Raw genomic sequence first — 18,681 nt, forward strand, 5'->3', positions numbered from 1 at the left:
GCTTTCTCCCGCCCACCCGTCAATCACCGAGATTCGAGGTCCAGTTAGCGGGCCAGAGAGGCGGGACCGTCAAGGGCGTCGCATGACGTAGGCGTCCTGCCGGCCGGAAAGCCGGGAGTTGTGTGACGAAGGAGGCGCGTGACGGAGAAGCGGTTGGCGATGCTACGGCGCCAGTCGATGTAAACAAGGCCGCGCACCGGCGTGCCCTGCGACCGCTCCTGGCTGGTGGGTGAACTAGCATGGGGCATTAGCCACCGACTTCAGCTAGGTGTGCTTTCCGGCTTCTTCCTTGCCTCCTCGCCTGGTGTACACGCCCCCAGTACCCCACGTGGGCGTGAGGCAAGGAAGGAGGGGGGTGGTTGACCAAATTCTAACCTCATTGGCTGTCACTACTACCGACTTTCTCAAGAGAGTTCTCTGATTGGCCGGTAAGGGGGGCGTCGGGGGGGGGTCTCTCAGTCCTACGGCTTTTGATTGGCTAGATGAGATAAGTAAGCGAGGTTCTTTCTTCCGCGAGAGATTTTGATTGGTGGGCCCCAGAGGTTACCTGAGACTACGCTTCCCTTAGGGACTTTGATAGGTGAGTTTGGGGTAGACAACTGAGGAATTCCTATTGAAATAATTTTGATTGGTGAGTTAGGGTAGCGCTCTAGGTTTCACTCTCTGCTTTCTTTGCTTCACAGATTGGGAAAGCTTGTGTTCCCGAAGCTTTGGGAGTTGTCACAGAGTAAATAGAAGGGTTCTCTGTCCCTAGGAGGGGGTCACTTTTCTAGAGATAGCTACCATCCCAACTCAGGGGATCCTGGTGTTCCTAGAGCAGGCTTTGCTTTCACTATACCCAAGGAGTTGACAGGAAGAGCCTCTGGCCAAGTCCTAAGGATGCTGTGAGCAGAAGATGGGATCAAGGAACAGCAGCAGCGCAGGATCTGGGTCCGGAGACCCCTCTGAGGGCTTGTCCCGAAGAGGGACTGGCCTGCAGCGGAGTGAGGAAGAGGAAGAGGAGGATGAAGATGTGGATCTGGCCCAGGTACTGGCCTATCTCCTCCGCAGGTAACTTACCTTCTGGTGTGTCCCCACCAGGCACCACCACAGTTCCGATCCCACCTGAAGGCAGGGAAGTTACATAGATTAAGGAACAGGGTTAGCTGGAGTAGCTGTTGTATGTGAGCAGAACAGCCTTTCCTTGCTGGGCACCTGTTTGTCTAGTGCTGTTAGGAAAGAAATGCCAGATGTGAGAGGCTTTAACCAACTGAAATGTGTTTTCAGTTTAGGAAACTAGAAGTCCAAATTCAGATTATGGTTTTAGGGAACAGCTTTCTCTCTGTATTGTTTCTGGAGAAAGGCCCTTACAGCTTCAGCTCCTACTTAGAGATCCCCGTGTGTCTTGGCATCAGTCTTATCTTTCTTCTGCTTGTTTGTGTAATCTCTAATATATAATGTATCAAAAGAGATTGACCCTGAAGTACCTTACACTTACCCTGTTGATTAATATAACAAAACCTACTTGTTCTTGAGTGCGATTATAACCACAGCCATAGAGATTAGGATTTACACACAGATTTGAGGAACATTATTCTGTCCATAACATTCCACTCTTTGGGCCCCAAAAAATCTTGCCATATGAGAAACATCATATCAGAAGTCTTTGATGAATTCCAAGTTCAAAATCTCATCTTCTCATCTTCTGAATCATCTAAATCAAATGTGGATGAGACATAGCCAGTTTTGGGGCAAAATTATTCATCTGTGAACCTATAGAACCTGTTTCCAAAGTGTAGTGCTAGAATAGGCACAAGGTAGACATTTTCGTTACAAACAGGGGAAATTGGAAGTAAAGAAGGGATAATAGGCATCCAGCAAATTCAAAACCCAGCAGAATAAAGTATCTTAGCTGTCAGGATTTTAAAATAGTTCTCTCTTTTGTAAGACTGTCTTTGAAATGGCCCATACTCCAGGCTAGTTGTTGGGTATCTGCATGGAGGCCTTTGGGTTTAGGGCTTCAGCTCCATCTTCTAGGTCCACTGGGGTGGCAACTCTACACCCTCAGTTTTAGATAGCTCCATTTTCCTAATACATCTGAGGGGCAGCACTATCCTCTTGGCCCTGGTAGACTCTGTTCTTCTGCCTCTTGGGCAAAGCAGCCCCACCCCCTCAGATTTGAGTAGTGACCCCCATCACCCTACATCCTTTAATAGCAGTATCAGAACCAAAGATCTCATTCTTTGAAACCTGGGTGTCTGTGGCCCTTCCCTTTCAGAGCCAGAAGATGGGTACTCCTGGAAACCGAGAACTCAATGCCTCTTGTACTCTTTCCAACTGTTCTGCTAACTGCTGAACTGCAATAAGGATCCTCCTTTTGGGGGGAGACAATAGATACAGCTTCTTTAGGCTGTTTCCTGCCTGCAGAGTTCTAAGAGCCAGACAGCATTCTTTCAGTTCTTCTCTCTTCAGTCTAAGATGATGAGTTTTCTGTTGTGCTGATTTGTTTGATCATTTGGTTACAGACTCACCGTCTTTGACAAAAGTCCATGTAATCATACCTCAGTGAAAATTCTAGGCTTCTTATACCTACTTTGTAAAACAGCGTTTTCTAGATCTCTATATTCTCTTTCCATTTTACACATAAGTTAATTTTTAAGTCTCTCTTTTTTCTCTCACCATTTACTGTATGTGGTAGGGAGAAACTATGAAACCTCCTTTAAGATCTTACTTAGAAATCATAGCCAGAAATCCAGGTTTATCACTTAGAAGTTCTAACTTCCACTAAACATTTGAACATAATTCAGACAAACCCTTCCTTCATTGTTTTGTCGCATGTTGTTCTTTATTTAAACCCTCACCAGAAGCACATTTAACATTCACATTTCTAGCAACGTTTGGTTGCTGGCACATGTAATCTTTAAGACAATAGAAGACTTTCTCTGTAGTTCACTTTCCTTCTGTGCCCTCACTAGGATTGCCTTTGACATTCTTAGTTCTACCAACAATCTGTTGAAGGTTATTTAGGTTTTACTGTTAGGTGCCATTGATTCCTGCCTTGGCTCCTAGCAACTCTGTGTACAACAGAACAAAATAATACTACCTAATCCTGTGACATCCTCACAGCCTCTTCAGTACTGAAGCCCATTGTTGCAGACAATGTAACTGTCCATCTAATTGAGATTTTCCCTCTTTTTAATTGACTCTTCTCTTTACCAAGTCTAATGTTCCTCTATGACAACTATACCTCTGGAAAACATGCACAAAGTATGTAAGACAAAGTCCCATTCCTTTCTCCTAAGAAGCTCTCTTGACACATTTCTTTGTTCTTTTGGCACTCAATGGTATCATTAATATTCTTCACCAGTATCATATTTCAAAGGCATCATTTCTTCTGTCGTCTTTATTCATTGTCCAATTTAAACATCCATATAAAACAACTGAAAATATGGCATTGGTCTGGTGTTCCTTAGTTCTAAAAGTGATATTATTGCTCTTTAACAGCTTAATTTTTTTTTAATTTGTTTATTACGTTTTACTTTGTCAGATGGGTGAGGGCTTTGGAAGCCAGTAAGGCACACTCAGTCCTTCGTGGTAGCTACCTTCTTTATGACAGTCAAGACATTACTTGTTCTTGCTTCCTCTTGGTGTGGATGTGTGGCCCTACCCTTTTCTTGATAAACTTGAGGGCCCTCTTGCCCTTACCTCCCAGATCATGTCTTGAGTGAATTTGGTGTGCTTGGTGAGGCACCTCGATGGTAGCTGTGCCTCGGCTTGCTCATGTTCTTGATGACTTTGTGGCCCTTATTGAGGCCCAGAGCCATGGGGTATCACACAGCCATGGCTACTATACTTATATGGCTTTCACAACGGAAGAATGGTAGCTTGTCAGCTCTCTTTAACTCTCCAGAAACGTCTTACACGCTATTAGTCCAGTTGTGAAGATTTTTACCCCACATTTATATTTAGGTGTAATCTATATGGAAGGCTCTAATCTTTAAATTTCATCAGTAGGTGCTTCATGTCATCTTTTTATGCAAGCAAATGTTAAGCATCTCATTTTACAGGTTGTTGATGTGTCTTCCTCCAATTCTGATGCTGTATTCTTTTTATTATAGTCCAGCTTCTCAGATTATTTGCTCATCATACATATTGAATAGGTATGGTGAAAGTATACAACTCTGACACACATCCTTCCTTCTTTTAAACCATCCAGTATTCTTTTGTCTTGATTGAAAAACTGCTTTTTGGTTGTGTAACAGTTCCACTCAAGCACAATTAAGTATTCTGGAATTCCCATTCTACATGGTGTTATCCAGAAATTGTTGTCATAAACACAGGCAAATGCTTTTGCATAGTCAGATTTTTACTATTAGGCACTCTTAAAACTCTTAAATGGGAGAGGGAGAGAAGATGTGCAACAGTGAGTTAAAAAAAAACAAGAAACAAAACCTGAAAAAAACCTCTTAAAGCCTCCACCTCTTTCCTAGTTCCAAAACCACTCCCACATTTTAGATATCTGTTAGAGCAGCACCCCATTTTTAGTACCAAATTCTGTTGTCCTTATCTCTTATTACTGAACAGTAGCACCACATGTGGATGGCTTTAACAAACAAGATTTTGTTTTCTTATAATTTGGGAGGCTAGAAGTCTAGAGCCCTGGCTCTCGGAAACAGCTTTCTGTCTCTGTTGGCTCTAGAGAAAGATCCTTGTTTCTCAACCTGCTTCCTAGTTCCTTGGAGACACCATGTATCTTGGCATCTTACTTTACCTCATCTCTCTTCTGCTAACTTACTTAATTTCTTTAAATATGAGAAGAGATTGACTCAGAGTATACCCTATACTCGTCTTATTAGAATAAGAAAGACAGTTCATTCTGAAATGAGATTATAATTACAGGTATAGAAGTAAGAATTTACAACATATATTTTAGGATGACATAATTCAACCCATAATAATGTCAGTAGCACTCAACTCCATACCCAAAGTAATAGGGGTATATGGATACTCCATAGCCATAGTAATAGTAATTGTTTTGTTTAGAGCAGACCATAAAGACTCACTCTTATGTTTGAGGAGCCTATTGGGTCCTCTCAGCCTATAACTATTCAGTTGTAATCTGTTTTCTAAATAAGTTTTTTTTTTTAAAGTGCAGAGGCAGTGCTCTGGAAAGAATTAAATGGAGGGTGTAGAGAAGAGTTAGGAGAGGAGGAGTTGAACTTTAGTAAATAAAGCATAGTGATATATGATATGAGGCTATGTGGGTTTACTTGAAAAACAAGTTTAAAGTGACCTACCACCAACTCAATCATTCTTGTGGAAAGAATGGTTAGTAGGGAGTGACCACAAGAAATTGACAGGAAAGGGTTGTATCTGGCTTTGTTTCTTTGCTTATGGTTCTTTGGGCATAAGATGAGCTTAGAAATCTCCTTAGAATACTGAATTCTAATCTGAATTCCTCAGGTAGGACTCAGAAGGAAATGGTGTCGGAGTTTTTAGCTCCCTGGACAGTCAACTTGGTTAAGTCCATTATGATTCTCTTCCTGCTCTAAAAGTGAGAATTCATTTTCTCTTGTGTTATACATGAGCTCAAAAATAACAGCCAAGATCCAGTCAGCTTCAAACTCACAAAACGGCATTTGTGTTCTGGATGGTCCAAGAGGCTAGCTAGCCATTAGTTCTGAAAGTGGTTGGTTTAAGTGAAGAGGCTCTCCCTTTTATCCTGGGGGGGTCTCTCCACAGAGGCCAAGTGAGGTTGGTGCAGGGCGGAGGTGCAGCAAATTTACAATTCATCCAGGCCCTCTCTGACTCGGAAGAAGAACATGACAGTGCTTGGGACGGTCGTCTGGGAGACCGATACAACCCACCTGGTAAGTGGAAATTCAGACTAAGACCATAAACTTGGAAAACTCATTAGAAAACTTTTTTCCCCTTTCCCATTTTTGTAATGAACCATAGTTTAATTTGAAAGAAGAAAATGTGATAGCTAGGATCATCAGTCTTTATAGTCCAATATTCAGACATTTTGGGTGGAGGTCCATCTTCCTACATTTGGGCACGATTATGCTTAGTGTCCTTTAAGTTAGAAGACTTGGGATGTAGCTTCACCTTGGTATTCACAGTGGATGATACCCCTGACACCCGGGAGCTGGAGTGCAATGAGATCAAGACACAAGTGGAATTGGCCACAGGGCGACTGGGGCTTAAACGGGCAGCCCAGGACAACAGCTTTCCTCGTATGCTGCACCAGGTAGGCCTTTCCACCTCCAGCCAGCCTGCTCAGATAGCCAGAAGCTCTACTAACCCCCGAGAGGAGAGAAGCAAACTTTCCAAGGACTGCTCGAGCTCTTAGATTAAGGAATTCTTGGCCAGCTGCAGTGGAGTTCCTAGGGGCAAACCTGTGTGTGGTATCCATTTCTGTAGCAAGAGCAGTGTCTTTGGAGGTGGGGCCTTGGTGTGACTGAAGGGCCCTCTTTTTCTGCTAGCAGTGTATTCCCCAATCCCTTCCATCTAGAGAGAACGGGGCCTCTGCCACCGGGAAAGCTTCTCCCTTGGAGAACAGTCTCGAATGATGTCTCAGTGAGTATGGGGCTTGATGAAGAGACTCTAAGGGCAAGATAAGTTTTATTACCTAAACTTTGAAGGGGCAGTGAAAGGTTCTCAGAGAAAATAACATTAGCTTAAACGGGGTTGCAGCTTTGAAAGTATACAAGGTGGAAAAGTGTATAAATTTAGAGAATGGTAGAAAAGAAGAGAGATTATACCCAAAGACAAAAAGAAAACATAACTAATACTGATATCTCAGCTCTGTTAAAATTCTTCCCGGGAGTCCTAGCTTACACTGATCTCCCTCTACCCTCACATTCCCTCTACTTCCCTAGCTTCTTGCCCAATGATCTGAGCTTCACTGATACCTACTCCCAGAAGGCTTTCTGTGGCATCTATAGCAAAGATGGTCAGATCTTCATGTCTGCTTGTCAAGGTACCACACCCTGGTCCCATAACCTACACTTCTGTATGATGGGGAATTTCCCTCTGAGTGAGCTACAAAGCTCAGATCCAAAGCCCTAGCTTTGGGTTGCTTAACCAGAGAATGCTTCTCACCATAAAAGAAAGATATCACAGACACCCTGATTGAAAGAGGTCTGATCAAGAAAGGATCTGTGGAAGGTACACCCTAATTCTGCCTGGTATCCACTTACATAGACCAGACAATACGACTGTATGACTGCCGGTATGGTCGCTTCCATAAATTCAAGAGCATCAAGGCCCGAGATGTAGGCTGGAGCGTCCTGGATGTAGCCTTCACCCCTGATGGGAGCCACTTCCTATACTCCAGCTGGTCTGATTATAGTGAGTACACCCAGACTTCCATACCCTCTGAGATCTCCATACTGCTGTCACCTATGAACCAGGACTCTATGCCTCATCCTGGGATGATCTCACCAAGGTGGTCTGACATCCTTACCTGTGTTCTGTCTCTTCCCTATCAGCATTTCCAGTCTCCTTCCCTAACTCTGAACAATTCTTATTTCTCTCCTCTTAGTTCATATCTGCAACATCTACGGGGAGGGAGACACACACACTGCCCTGGATCTAAGGTACTGGCTTCCATTCCTGCTCAGACTCATCAGAAACTTCTCAAGGAAGGCTCTCCAGGAGCAAACCTCTTGAACTGGCACTCCAGCTTAGAGGGAAAAGGAGACTGGTTTCAGGTTTCACCCTGAATCCTGTCAACCAGAGAACCAGGGTTAAAGATAGTTGCAGGATAGTTTCTAGGTTTTCACTAAAAGTGATCTACATTCCAGCTTATATTGGCAGGTTCTTTTCCCCTTTTCAGAGTGTACTTCACAACTGTCATCAGATTTCTTGTAGATTAACAAAAACTGAAAGGAAACCCACTTATTCAACTTATTCTTGGCTCTCTTCAGGCCAGATGAGCGTCGCTTTGCTGTCTTCTCCATTGCTGTCTCCTCAGATGGACGAGAAGTTCTGGGAGGGTGAGTATGCAAAGCATGTCCCTCTTAATCAGCGACTTAGGGGTTCTCCCAGGAATTGCTTTTCTGTCACAGAGATCGCACTAGACACCCGTACTCTGTCCATGTGGAGTCCTTCTCCAAGGTCAGCATTTACAAGTTACTTCACCTTTTGCTCATCATTTCCCCATCATGAGATGGGAGTTCTACACTGCTATGTCTTCACCTACCTCAGCAGAACCTCTCAGTGGAAACTCTACAGAGCGTATATGGGGTCACTCCTCTCATTCCTGGCTCCAGAATTCCCTTTATCCTTTCACTTTCAGGGCTAATGATGGCTGCCTATATGTCTTTGACCGAGAACAGAACAGGCGAACTCTTCAGGTATTACTTCCAAGACTTTGAACCTCTGTCTCCTGTTTTATGACCTGTTAAATAGCCTAGAAAGCAGGCCTAGATACCCTGCCCTTCTCCTGTAGATTGAATCCCATGAAGATGATGTCAATGCAGTGGCCTTTGCTGACATAAGCTCCCAGATCCTGTTCTCTGGAGGAGATGATGCTATCTGTAAAGTGTGGGATCGACGCACCATGCGGGAGGATGACCCCAAGCCTGTGGGTGCACTGGCTGGTCATCAGGATGGCATCACCTTCATTGACAGCAAGGTGAGGGGAGAGGCAGGATGCCACAGTCAGGATACTTATTGAGCTTCCTATTGTCCTGCAGAGCATCAAAGTGAACTAGTGTGGGAACTTGCCAAGTTCCTTATTAGCCAAGGTTTACAGGACCTAAAGTTTAGGGAAGGGGTTCAGTAAGGAAGCATGAGATCCATCTGTACCAGCTAATCCTCAGGGAGTAGGACGTGGCTGTAAATGGGTAGAAGAGAGTCTAATCCAGATTAGAATAGGAGGACCAGCCAATGGCCTGGGCAGAGAAAGGGAAATCTCACTAGGGGTGAAATCTGAGGCAGAACAACGAAGGTAAGATCAATAGAAGAAGAAGGAAGGCCAAGGCCTGATGTTGTTACTCCTCAGCTAGAGGAGGTGAGACTGACAGGCACTGGCACTGGTAACCCCGAACCTTCACTGTCCATCCTTGGATCCCCAGGGTGATGCCCGCTATCTCATCTCCAACTCCAAAGACCAGACCATCAAACTCTGGGACATTAGGCGCTTTTCCAGCCGGGAAGGCATGGAAGCCTCACGCCAAGCTGCCACACAACAAAACTGGGACTACCGCTGGCAGCAGGTGCCTAAGAAAGGTGAGAGTGGGAGGGAGAACCTGAGGTTTGGACAGTTGAGAGCCAGGGTGGCAATTCAGATACTTAACCACTTAACCATTGGTAAAGCTCACAGTAGACAGAGTGGACATGACTCATTTGAGGCTGAGTCCTGAAGCTTTTAACTCTTCTGTTTGCCAGATCATGGCGAAGAGCAAAGGTTCCCTCAGTTTTACTTAACTGTCTTTAAACAGCAAGGCCATACTAGTAGATTGTTGTTGCTGCTGTTAGCTGCCATCTAGTTAGCCTCTGGCTGTGACAATGCTACCTACAATTGACTAGACACTGCCTAATCCTGACCACCCCATGACTGATGTGGATGGGACTGTTGTGATTTCGTGGATTTTTTTTTGTATGTGTGTGTAGTTAAGGAGCTGATTTTTGGAAGCAGGGCCTCAGGCTTTCTTAGTTTAAAAACACTATCGAAACCTATTGTGTGTCATGACAACACATAGACCTCCACTGGAAGAGAAGGGTAGTGACTGTCCAGGAGGTACATTGGCCAGGAATTAAATCCAGTTTTCCCACATGGAACATAATCATTCTGCTGCTAAACCATCAACATTAGTTGACTGTTAGGAGGGGAAAGAGTCACCAGTGGAGAGTTAGAAAGGCACTTAACCTCTGAGCACTGGTCTTTGCCAAGGACTGGTGGCATAGGAGAATTCAGAAATAGACTCCTTAACCTAGGGCTCTCCCTCCATTTTCACCCAGCCTGGCGGAAGCTGAAACTCCCAGGGGACAGTTCCTTGATGACCTATCGTGGCCACGGGGTATTGCACACCCTCATCCGCTGTCGGTTCTCGCCGACCCACAGCACCGGGCAGCAGTTCATCTACAGCGGATGCTCCACTGGCAAAGTGGTTGGTAAGGATTATGTCAGAACAGGGAACTAAGGAAGGACAGAAGTGTCTCTGACATTCCACCTGTGGTGGTGTTGGTGTACCATCGAGTCAGAGTCAGAACCAACTCATAGCTGACCCTATAGTGGTTTTCAGAGGCAATAAATCTCATGGGAGGAAATTGCCTATCCTTCTCCCGTAGCGCCACTGGTGGATTTGAACCATGTGCCTTAAGATTAGCAACTCAGCTCATTCCCCTTAGGCCTCCAGAGCTCCCTAATCCTCTTGAACTATCTTTCAAAAGCTGAATAACAACTAAGTGAAATTTTATTTAACTTAGAGCAGGCAAGACTTAAGCACAGAAATAGAAACTATTCTGTTCCTCAACATTTTGTATTAAGAAAAGGAAGATAGGATTCCAGACAGTAAAGATATTAAATTTCTGTTTTGTAGCCAGTCCAAAAAAGGAGTTGCAGATGAACTATAAGAGACCTTAGCAAGTAGTAAAGGCAGACACAGATAGAACACATGCAGAAAAATAAATAAGGATAAATATGGATCCATTCCAGATATGGGACACATGGCTCACATACCTGCAGAGACAATTGTTCACTGTTGTACTTCCTTCTAAATCTTGTGACCTTTTAAGAAAATGTTTGCAGAAAGCAACATTACATTTTCTTCACTGTGTTGTGTGTGTGCCATTAAGTCAATTCCAACTCACAGAGACCCTTTTAAGACCAAGTAGAATGAACTACCCTGTAGAGTTTCCAGTGTTTTACAAGAGCAGACAGATTGTCAAAATCTCCTGTCAAGTGGCTTGTGGGTTTAAATTGACTTTGCAGTTACCAGCTGACTGTTTAACTGCCCAGCTTGTTGCTATATGCAGTGAGTTGGAAGCAACTCAAAACTGACCTTCCAGTGAGCAGCTTTTCAGAACCAGTAAATCTCATAGGGGCAGATTGTCCATTTTCTTAGTTGGTGGATTTGAAACGTGGGCCTTCCTTTTTTATTCTTTTGTTTTTGGTATGCATACAATAATTTGTTTACATTGTGTGTCATCCAGGTACTTTTTTTTTTCACCCTCTCCCTCCATCCACTAAACTCTGTGACCTTGTGATTTTCCCCCCTTCCCACTCTCAAACCTCCCAGTCCCCTCATCTTCTCTCTTTGGATATTCATACATATCTTACTGGTTTTCCTTCTGTTTTTGCAATAATGATCTTCTACAGTATTTGTCCTTATGCATCTGAGTTAGTTCACTCAGCATAATGCTCTCTAGCCTTTCTTATGTTATATAGTACTTTTCAAAATCATTGCTCCTGAATGCTGTAGTATTCCACTGTGTGACTGTACAAAAATTCTCAATCCTGTTATTTGTTGATGGATATTGCCTCTATTTCCATATTCTTACTATTGTTACATGTGATCTTTTTTATTATATACAATCCATTTTTTTAATTATACTAGTTTCTTGCAATTTTTTTTTTATTTTACACTGGTTTACCTACAAAGTTTGTATAGGGCTCCTTTTTTTAAACTGTAAGCTCTGTGAGATTTAGTTAAAAGTCAAAGATACCCACCCTCCACTAGCCACTTCCTCAAGCCAAGAAAGGGAAAACCAGTTTGTGGTAGACTCAGTTCAGATTCAAAGCAACCCTTCATCAAGTTCCTGAGGCGGTAAGTCTCAGCAGAAGCAAACTGCCTCACCTTTCCCCCCTAGAGTGACTGATGGGTTTAAACCACCACCAACCTTTCTGTTAACAATCCAGCACATAACACATTGTGCCATCAGGGCTCCCTGAGGAAGGGAAAGGACTAGGGAAAAGGAACTGAGATATAACAGTCCTCTAGGGTAGACTCCTGGAAAAGTAGGAAGTTGTCTGAGAGGCTCAGCCTCTCAGGAGGAGTGGAAGATGGTTTGAAGAGCCTCGAGCAGCGCTGCTTCACTCTGGCCTCTCTTGGACAGTGTATGACCTCCTCAGTGGCCACATCGTGAAGAAACTGACCAGCCATAAGGCATGTGTACGTGATGTCAGTTGGCACCCCTTCGAGGAGAAGATTGTCAGCAGTTCGGTGAGGTTGCCAGGGTTAGGGGTGCCAGTGAGTGTTGGGGTTTGGGCTTGCGTGGGGCAGCACCCTTTTGACTGCTTACTACCTTCTGCCCTGCAGTGGGACGGCAACCTGCGTCTGTGGCAGTACCGCCAGTCTGAATACTTCGGGGATGACATACCAGAGTCCGAGGAACGCCCCAGTGCCCCTGCCCCAGCGACCCGCCCTTCTGTGGCCTTTTCCTCTCCCCAGTAGGTCTGACCTCCAGCCCCATACATGTGTGAGCCTCTCGACAAATTCTCCGCCATCTCCTTCCCCTCTCCCTTGTGGGGATGTTTGGAGGAATGAATGACTGGCATTGCCTGGGAGAAACAGAAGCCCAAGCTTCTAGACCCCAGCTGAGCCCTTGGAGGATCCACCCCTCAGGACAGAGAGGTCTTCTCTCTCTCTCTTCTCTGTCTCTCTCACACATCCACACCCAAGTTGGTTCTTATCTCTGCCCTGGGTCTGACAGAACTGCCATTATCTGGGGTGTGGCCTCTGCCACCAGGAGGACTGTCCAGAGTGGTTTTTAATGGTGTTTTGGATATTAAGTGTTGGTTTCTAGAATAGTAAGCCTAAAGACAGGTCTGAACTGACGAGTCAATGCCTCTTCACCTCTGCCAAGCCCTTTGCCGAAGCCTTCAGTTTGAGGATTAGACTGGCCATTCAGAGGTCTAGCAACCTGGCCTTTGTCCTGAAATCGTGGTCACTAGAGTTCTAACCTTGTGGGGCAAGGTGAGATGCTTAAAGGTGTTTTCCAGAGCCTTCCTGGAGTGGGTTACATCTTCTCTTTCATATGTCTGGGTCTTTGAGGTTAGGAGGCTATGGCATGAGGGGCGGTAGCTTCCAGAAGCTCCATGCAGCCCCACCCCATGCAAGCCCACCTCAACCAGAGTGTCCCATCATGCAGGAGCCCAGCAGCTTCAAGGGGGATGATTGAGGTAGGACTCCTATGTCCTCTCACTGGCTTTGGCTCCCTCAATAAACTCCTTGTGGGAACCTGCCTCAGTGTCTTTCTCTGCCTCTTTTTTCTGGGGTTTCTCAGATTCTTACTTTAAGGAAGCATAGTTTTGTCAGCACCTTCACCTCCAGTACTCCATGGGGGGAAAGCGATGCATTGACACTCCAGTGAAGGGAAATAACAATTCCCTCACCAACCTCAGAAACTTCCCAGCGAGTAGACAAAGAGATAGCAGGGGAGTGAGCATGTTGTGAGTTGGAGCTCAAGAGTGCCCACATTAGCTCAGCTCTAAGGCTAGCCCTGGAGCTAATACTGTCAACATCAGAGGCAGCCCATGAAACAGAGCCAGACAGAACCTCATTGACACTTTACTTGGTGGCCTATCCTGGGAACTTCACACTGAGAAACTCATAGCTAGAGAGGACGCAGATACGCAGTGAAACTAGGGGCATGCACCAGAGCAAACTCTGGTCCATGAGAGAGCTGAAATCTCATCCAGTTCTGACTAGATGTTTCTTTACAAATCATAGTTTCTACTTTCTAAGCAGAGTTACACACCCCAGGAATACAGAAAGACTTTCTCAGAAAAATGTGATGCAAAATAAATAGTTTTTAAAGGATAATTTGTCCAGTCCTTGGCCTTCTCTTTCCTTGTCTGAGGAAATGTCCTATCCCACCTGTTCTCTATCAGTCCTCTCTTTCACCTACCTGAGAAACATCACCCATCTCACTCAAAACCTGTATTATTTCCAGGGCACCAAACCAGGGACAAGTTAGTTAGTAGTGTCCTCAAAACCTCATTTAACCAAGGTCCCACAAATCAGCCATGCTTATTAAGAGATGCATTTTCAATACAATTTTTATTTGTTAACTAAATTTGTGAATGTTTGTTGTATCATTATTATCTTTGGCCCTCTTGACAGTTAAAATGAGAAGTCAACCCAAAAAAGGGAAAAATAACTTTAGAACCTGTGTTCACAGGAGATTAAAATGAAATTAAATTTCAAAGTATATGCTTTTTTTCCCTCAGGGTATGATAAAGTCATTAATAAATGCTTTTTTTCCCCCCTTAGAGAATGATAAAGCCACTAGTAAAAACTTTTAGGCATAAAAAACATCATTTGTGAAAAGTAGAGTAGATACATGATTTCTGAAACTTAAAATCTGTTTTAGGGAGCTCTGGTGACATAGTGGCAAGAAGTGGCACTGCAATCTCAGAGGTACGTGGTTCAAATCCACCAGATGCTCTGTTGGAGAAGGAGGGACAGTCTCCTCCTGTACTAGTCAAATCCAATTTGATGGTACACACACAAAATAATAAAATTTAATTTTTTTAAATCAGTTTTTAAATGGATAATGGCGAAATTCTGAATCACTATAGTGTTTAAATTCCATGAGGGTTGGTTTTTTTAAACTTTTTTACCTGTGACTTCCCCCCACCTAATTCCCCATTCTCCCTCTCCTTCCCTCTTTAGACATTTATACACATCTTATTAGTTATCCTTCTATTTTTACTACAGTGGACTTATGTATTACTTGTCCTTATGAGATTGAGTTCACTCAGAAGCCTCTGTTTTCCAGCCTCTCTCGCCATGGGATATTTTAAAAAGAATAATAATTTAAAAAAAAAAAGAATGGGCACACTCTGGTGGCCTAGTGGCAAGAAGGTGTACTACAATCCCAGAGGTGCACGGTTCAAATCCACCAGATGCTCTGCTGGAGAAGGAGGAACAATCTCCTCCTGTACCAGTCAGATCTGATTTGACAGTATACACACACACACACAAAAAAAATAATAATAAAAAAAGATGCAATCTTCACCATGGATGTACAGTTAAAAAAAATTATAATAATAGGTCTATTTTTTATTTTTATTTTATTCTACCATATATAATATGATCACTGGAACTGATGTCCTTAAAACTATTTAAAATTATAAAAGTTTTATGTTACATAAAAATATTATGTCTTATGTATGTAAAAACATACAAGAAAGTTCATAAGCTATCAAAAGTTAAGAATCCATGAGTAGAAAAGTTTGAAAACCACTAACTCAAGGATTGGGGTCAAGTATTATGCTTTATGATCTAGAAGGAACCTTATCATCTGATTCATCTCAGTTCACAGAAGAAGAGAAAGGACTAAGGAGTGCTGTATGAAGAGTTACTTTTCCCAGTGTCACACAGCTGGTCTCAGATATCCAGGTGTCCTTCCTTGCTCATTCCTTTCACTACTTAAAGTAGCCTCCACTGTGCTCTAAAATTCCATCACCAGTTATGAAGCAGACAGACAAAAAGTTCTTTTAAAAGTTATCAGGAATACTTCGATAGGTTGCTCTCCAGTCTGTTGCTTCAGCCTGGTGGCCAGACTGGGAGGCCAGCCAGGGCTAATTTGAGGCCCTCAAGTGATTGAATGGAAGACAGAACAAAGGTTTTAGTAGACTCCAGACTAGGAGTATTCCTCCTAGGTTCTCACTTTGCTCATCCTCAGCTTGCGAGTATACTTGATCTTTAGAGTCATCAGGGCCCCCACCATCTTGCACAGAACTCCCTCCTCAAGAAATTTTTATTTGCGAGCTCTAGGGGCCTAGTGGCAAGAAGCTGCACTGCAATCCCAGACGTGTGCGGTTCGAATCCACCAGATGCTTTGCTGGAGAAGGAGGGACAATCTCCTTCTGTACCAGTCAGATCTGATTTGATGGAACACACACACTCACACAAAAATAAATAAAAATTTTTATTGTTGACCTTCATAAATGTACCAAAAATGATGCCCCTGAAATTATAATGTCTTGTGCATTGTACAACCACGATTACTACAGCAGCTCTGGGGCTAAACCAATTCTGTGATCTCCTCAGACCAGATGGGATCTGGAGCAGGACCCCACACTGTCGTCTCAGTTTCATAAGTTGGATGTGATATCATGTACAACAGCCCCACTAAATCCTGGCTCTTGTGCTCTGAGCCTCAGGAGAAAGGACCAGGACCACACTGATAATAAAGCAGATAGAGATTTTTTTAAAAAATATGACTCCCAAGATTTGGTTAGTTTTCTTTTTTATGACCCCTGATTTCTTTCAGATTAAACACAATAAAGGGTAGGAGAGGGAGCCTTTGGAGAATTGAATATTCACAGGCAAACCAACCAGGCTATGAACAAGGACAGCTCGGAACAGTAGGCCTAGCTCAGACATAAACCTGAGCATAGTTAGAGCAGCGGACACAGACCTAATAGGAAAGGACAAAGGCCCCTAGAGAACACACTTCCACCACCCCCAGCCATGACCCTGCTGACGTGACAGCTCTCCACCCTGGCCCCTTACTGCAACACCCCCCCTGCCCTGCCTGCCCCCCTCCCCTGCCCTGCCTGCCAGCTGCCAACAGCGCTCTGTTCTGTGTCTGCCACACCTGTTACTGTCAGTCCTTGTCTAGGGGGGAGCCCCATCAGCCCCTCCTCAGCTGTCTAGCAGAGCAAGCAGTTAGTGGGGAGGGGAGGGAACATGGAGCGGGGGCCGGTGGTAGGGTCAGGGGTGGGGGCCCGAATCCGAGCACTCCTGGGCTGCCTGTTGAAGGTGCTGCTCTGGCTGGCCTCTGCCTTGCTGTACTTTGGAAGTGAACAGGCTGCCCACCTCCTGGGTAGCCCCTGCTTACGGCGCCTCTACCACGCCTGGCTAGCAGCAGTGGTCATCTTTGGGCCCCTTCTCCAGTTCCATGTCAACCCTCGGACTATCTTCGCCAGCCACGGCAACTTCTTCAACATGTGAGTCCACTCAAGGCCATGGAGCCGGTTCCCTGCACTCTGGGATCTTTGTTCCCTTCTCCAGTTTTCTGTCCTCCTGCCAGTCTGGACACTAAAAATAGGCCAAGAGGTTGAAGGGAAGATTGGGGGCAGGGAAGGGGAAGAGAACTGTAAGGGGGAAGGGGAATGAGAGCAGGAGCATGATTGGAGAGGAAATAAGGATCTTAGAAGCTTAAGTGGTTCACAAAGGAGAGATGACAGAGTTTAAATGGGTGGGAGTTAGGGAGGACATAGGGAGCAGAACTAACGATGATGGGACACCAGTTTATAGGATGAAAGAGCAGAGATGGGAACGCAGACCACATTGGGGAGATAGGGCTGGGGCATCTCATTAGTCTCCCTTCTCTACCTACAGAAAGTTTGTGAATTCAGCGTGGGGCTGGACCTGCACCTTCCTTGGGGGCTTTGTGTTGCTGGTAGTGTTCCTGGCCACACGGCGAGTAGCAGTGACTGCCCGGCACCTGAGTCGGCTAGTGGTGGGGGCAGCTGTGTGGCGAGGGGCTGGCAGGGCCTTCCTGCTCATCGAGGACCTGACAGGCTCCTGCTTTGAGCCTCTGCCCCAGGGACTGTTGCTCCATGAGCTGCCTGACCGCCGTAGCTGCCTGGCAGCAGGCCACCAGTGGCGAGGCTACACTGTCTCCTCCCACACCTTCCTACTCACCTTCTGCTGCCTGCTTATGGCTGAAGAAGCAGCAGTATTTGCCAAGTATCTGGCCCACGGGCTGCCTGCTGGCACCCCCTTGCGTCTCGTCTTCCTGCTCAATGTGCTGCTGCTGGGGCTCTGGAACTTCTTGCTGCTCTGTACTGTCATCTACTTCCACCAGTATACTCACAAAGTGGTAGGTGCCGCAGTAGGCACTTTCGCCTGGTACCTTACCTATGGCAGCTGGTATCACCAGCCCTGGTCCCCAGGGAGCCCAGGCCATGGGCTCTTTCCTCGACCCCGCTCCAGCCGCAAACATAACTGAAGAAATAAAGGCACATCAGGCCTGGCTCTGGCTCATCTTATCATTTGGCTGGGGCCTGGAGAGGATGGGAAGGAGAAGAAGAAGGGCTGGTAGTCACAAATTCTCAACTGTTCCTTATCATTGACCTTGAATTTCCTGTTTCCTCCCCTATGCTTGACCTCCACCCCTATACCACCCATTATCGTTTCACCCTTCTAAAATCCATTGCTGTAAAGTCTATGCCTACTCATGGTGACACTTAACAGTTTGAACTGCCAACCATTTGGTTACCAGCTACACCACCAGGGTTCCTGACTTTGTCTCCTACTCTACAAACACCATGCTTTCTAGGCCTGTGCTGGCAAGGAATGGCCATTCCTAGGCAGGTAACAGTACCCTTAGCTATGGATATATCATTCTTGGCTGAACAGGTACTCCATCTCCAGTCTGGTGGATTTGTTTTTCCAGCCTCCTCTAGTGAAGTTCATGTCCTCATTCCCCAAGGCACTGAGCATCTCATCACCCCACTCAGTAGTGCTTCCATCTGTGTGTGCTCATTTATTTTAACAGTTATTAAGTCTAGCATCATTTCGTGCCATGTGAATTTTTAAAAAAGCAAGATTTCTAAAGTCTTAGGCATATGAGCTACTAGGAGAGACAGATGAAAAACACACACATAATAATAACAACTAGAGCTCTGGTGACCTAGAAGCTACACTGCAATCCCAAAGGCATGTAGTTCAAATCCAACAGTTGCTCTGTGAGAGAGGAATGGGATACTTCATCTGTGCCAGGGATGACCCT

The 18,681-nt window shown here is 45.0% G+C and overlaps 2 protein-coding genes across 5 annotated transcripts; both read left to right on the top strand.

Moving 5' to 3' along the window:
- DCAF11 (DDB1 and CUL4 associated factor 11) lies at positions 1–12,531 on the top strand. Of its 4 annotated transcripts, XM_006883167.1 has the most exons (15): positions 1–225; positions 844–1,050; positions 5,722–5,849; positions 6,102–6,229; positions 6,494–6,558; positions 6,861–6,961; positions 7,186–7,332; positions 7,526–7,580; positions 7,911–7,979; positions 8,282–8,339; positions 8,435–8,620; positions 9,063–9,216; positions 9,949–10,101; positions 12,046–12,152; positions 12,249–12,531. In XM_006883167.1, exons 2-15 carry the CDS (start codon positions 896–898, stop codon positions 12,381–12,383), a joined length of 1,641 nt encoding a protein of 546 aa, XP_006883229.1. In that variant the 5' UTR covers positions 1–225; positions 844–895; the 3' UTR covers positions 12,384–12,531. The 4 variants fall into 4 exon arrangements, with proteins under 4 accessions (XP_006883229.1, XP_006883228.1, XP_006883230.1 ...); XM_006883166.1 differs by lacking the exon at positions 1–225 and having other exon boundaries at positions 683–1,050; XM_006883168.1 differs by lacking the exon at positions 1–225 and having other exon boundaries at positions 841–1,027; positions 5,777–5,849; positions 12,249–12,383.
- A 4,001-nt stretch (positions 12,532–16,532) lies between these two features.
- FITM1 (fat storage-inducing transmembrane protein 1) lies at positions 16,533–17,924 on the top strand. Its single transcript, XM_006883170.1, has 2 exons — positions 16,533–16,891; positions 17,286–17,924. The coding sequence occupies exons 1-2, from the start codon at positions 16,632–16,634 to the stop codon at positions 17,896–17,898; spliced, it is 873 nt and encodes a 290-aa protein (XP_006883232.1). The 5' UTR covers positions 16,533–16,631; the 3' UTR covers positions 17,899–17,924.
- Positions 17,925–18,681: the final 757 nt, after the last annotated feature.

This window comes from Elephantulus edwardii, unplaced genomic scaffold (genome assembly GCF_000299155.1).
Source record: "Elephantulus edwardii isolate Elephantulus edwardi_28Jun2011 unplaced genomic scaffold, EleEdw1.0 scaffold00026, whole genome shotgun sequence".
In the NCBI taxonomy this organism is placed as follows: domain Eukaryota; kingdom Metazoa; phylum Chordata; class Mammalia; order Macroscelidea; family Macroscelididae; genus Elephantulus; species Elephantulus edwardii.

What these genes read in the sequence shown, in the direction of transcription:
- DCAF11 (XM_006883167.1), top strand. Translation starts at nt 896, where the DNA reads ATGGGATCAAGGAACAGCAGCAGCGCAGGATCTGGGTCCGGAGACCCC. An exon ending in TTCCTCGTATGCTGCACCAG is followed by an intron (nt 6,230 to 6,493) that starts GTAGGCCTTTCC and finishes CCTTCCATCTAG; the next exon opens with AGAGAACGGGGCCTCTGCCA. An exon ending in TCACCTTCATTGACAGCAAG is followed by an intron (nt 8,621 to 9,062) that starts GTGAGGGGAGAG and finishes TTGGATCCCCAG; the next exon opens with GGTGATGCCCGCTATCTCAT.
- FITM1 (XM_006883170.1), top strand. Translation starts at nt 16,632, where the DNA reads ATGGAGCGGGGGCCGGTGGTAGGGTCAGGGGTGGGGGCCCGAATCCGA. An exon ending in CACGGCAACTTCTTCAACAT is followed by an intron (nt 16,892 to 17,285) that starts GTGAGTCCACTC and finishes CTCTACCTACAG; the next exon opens with AAAGTTTGTGAATTCAGCGT.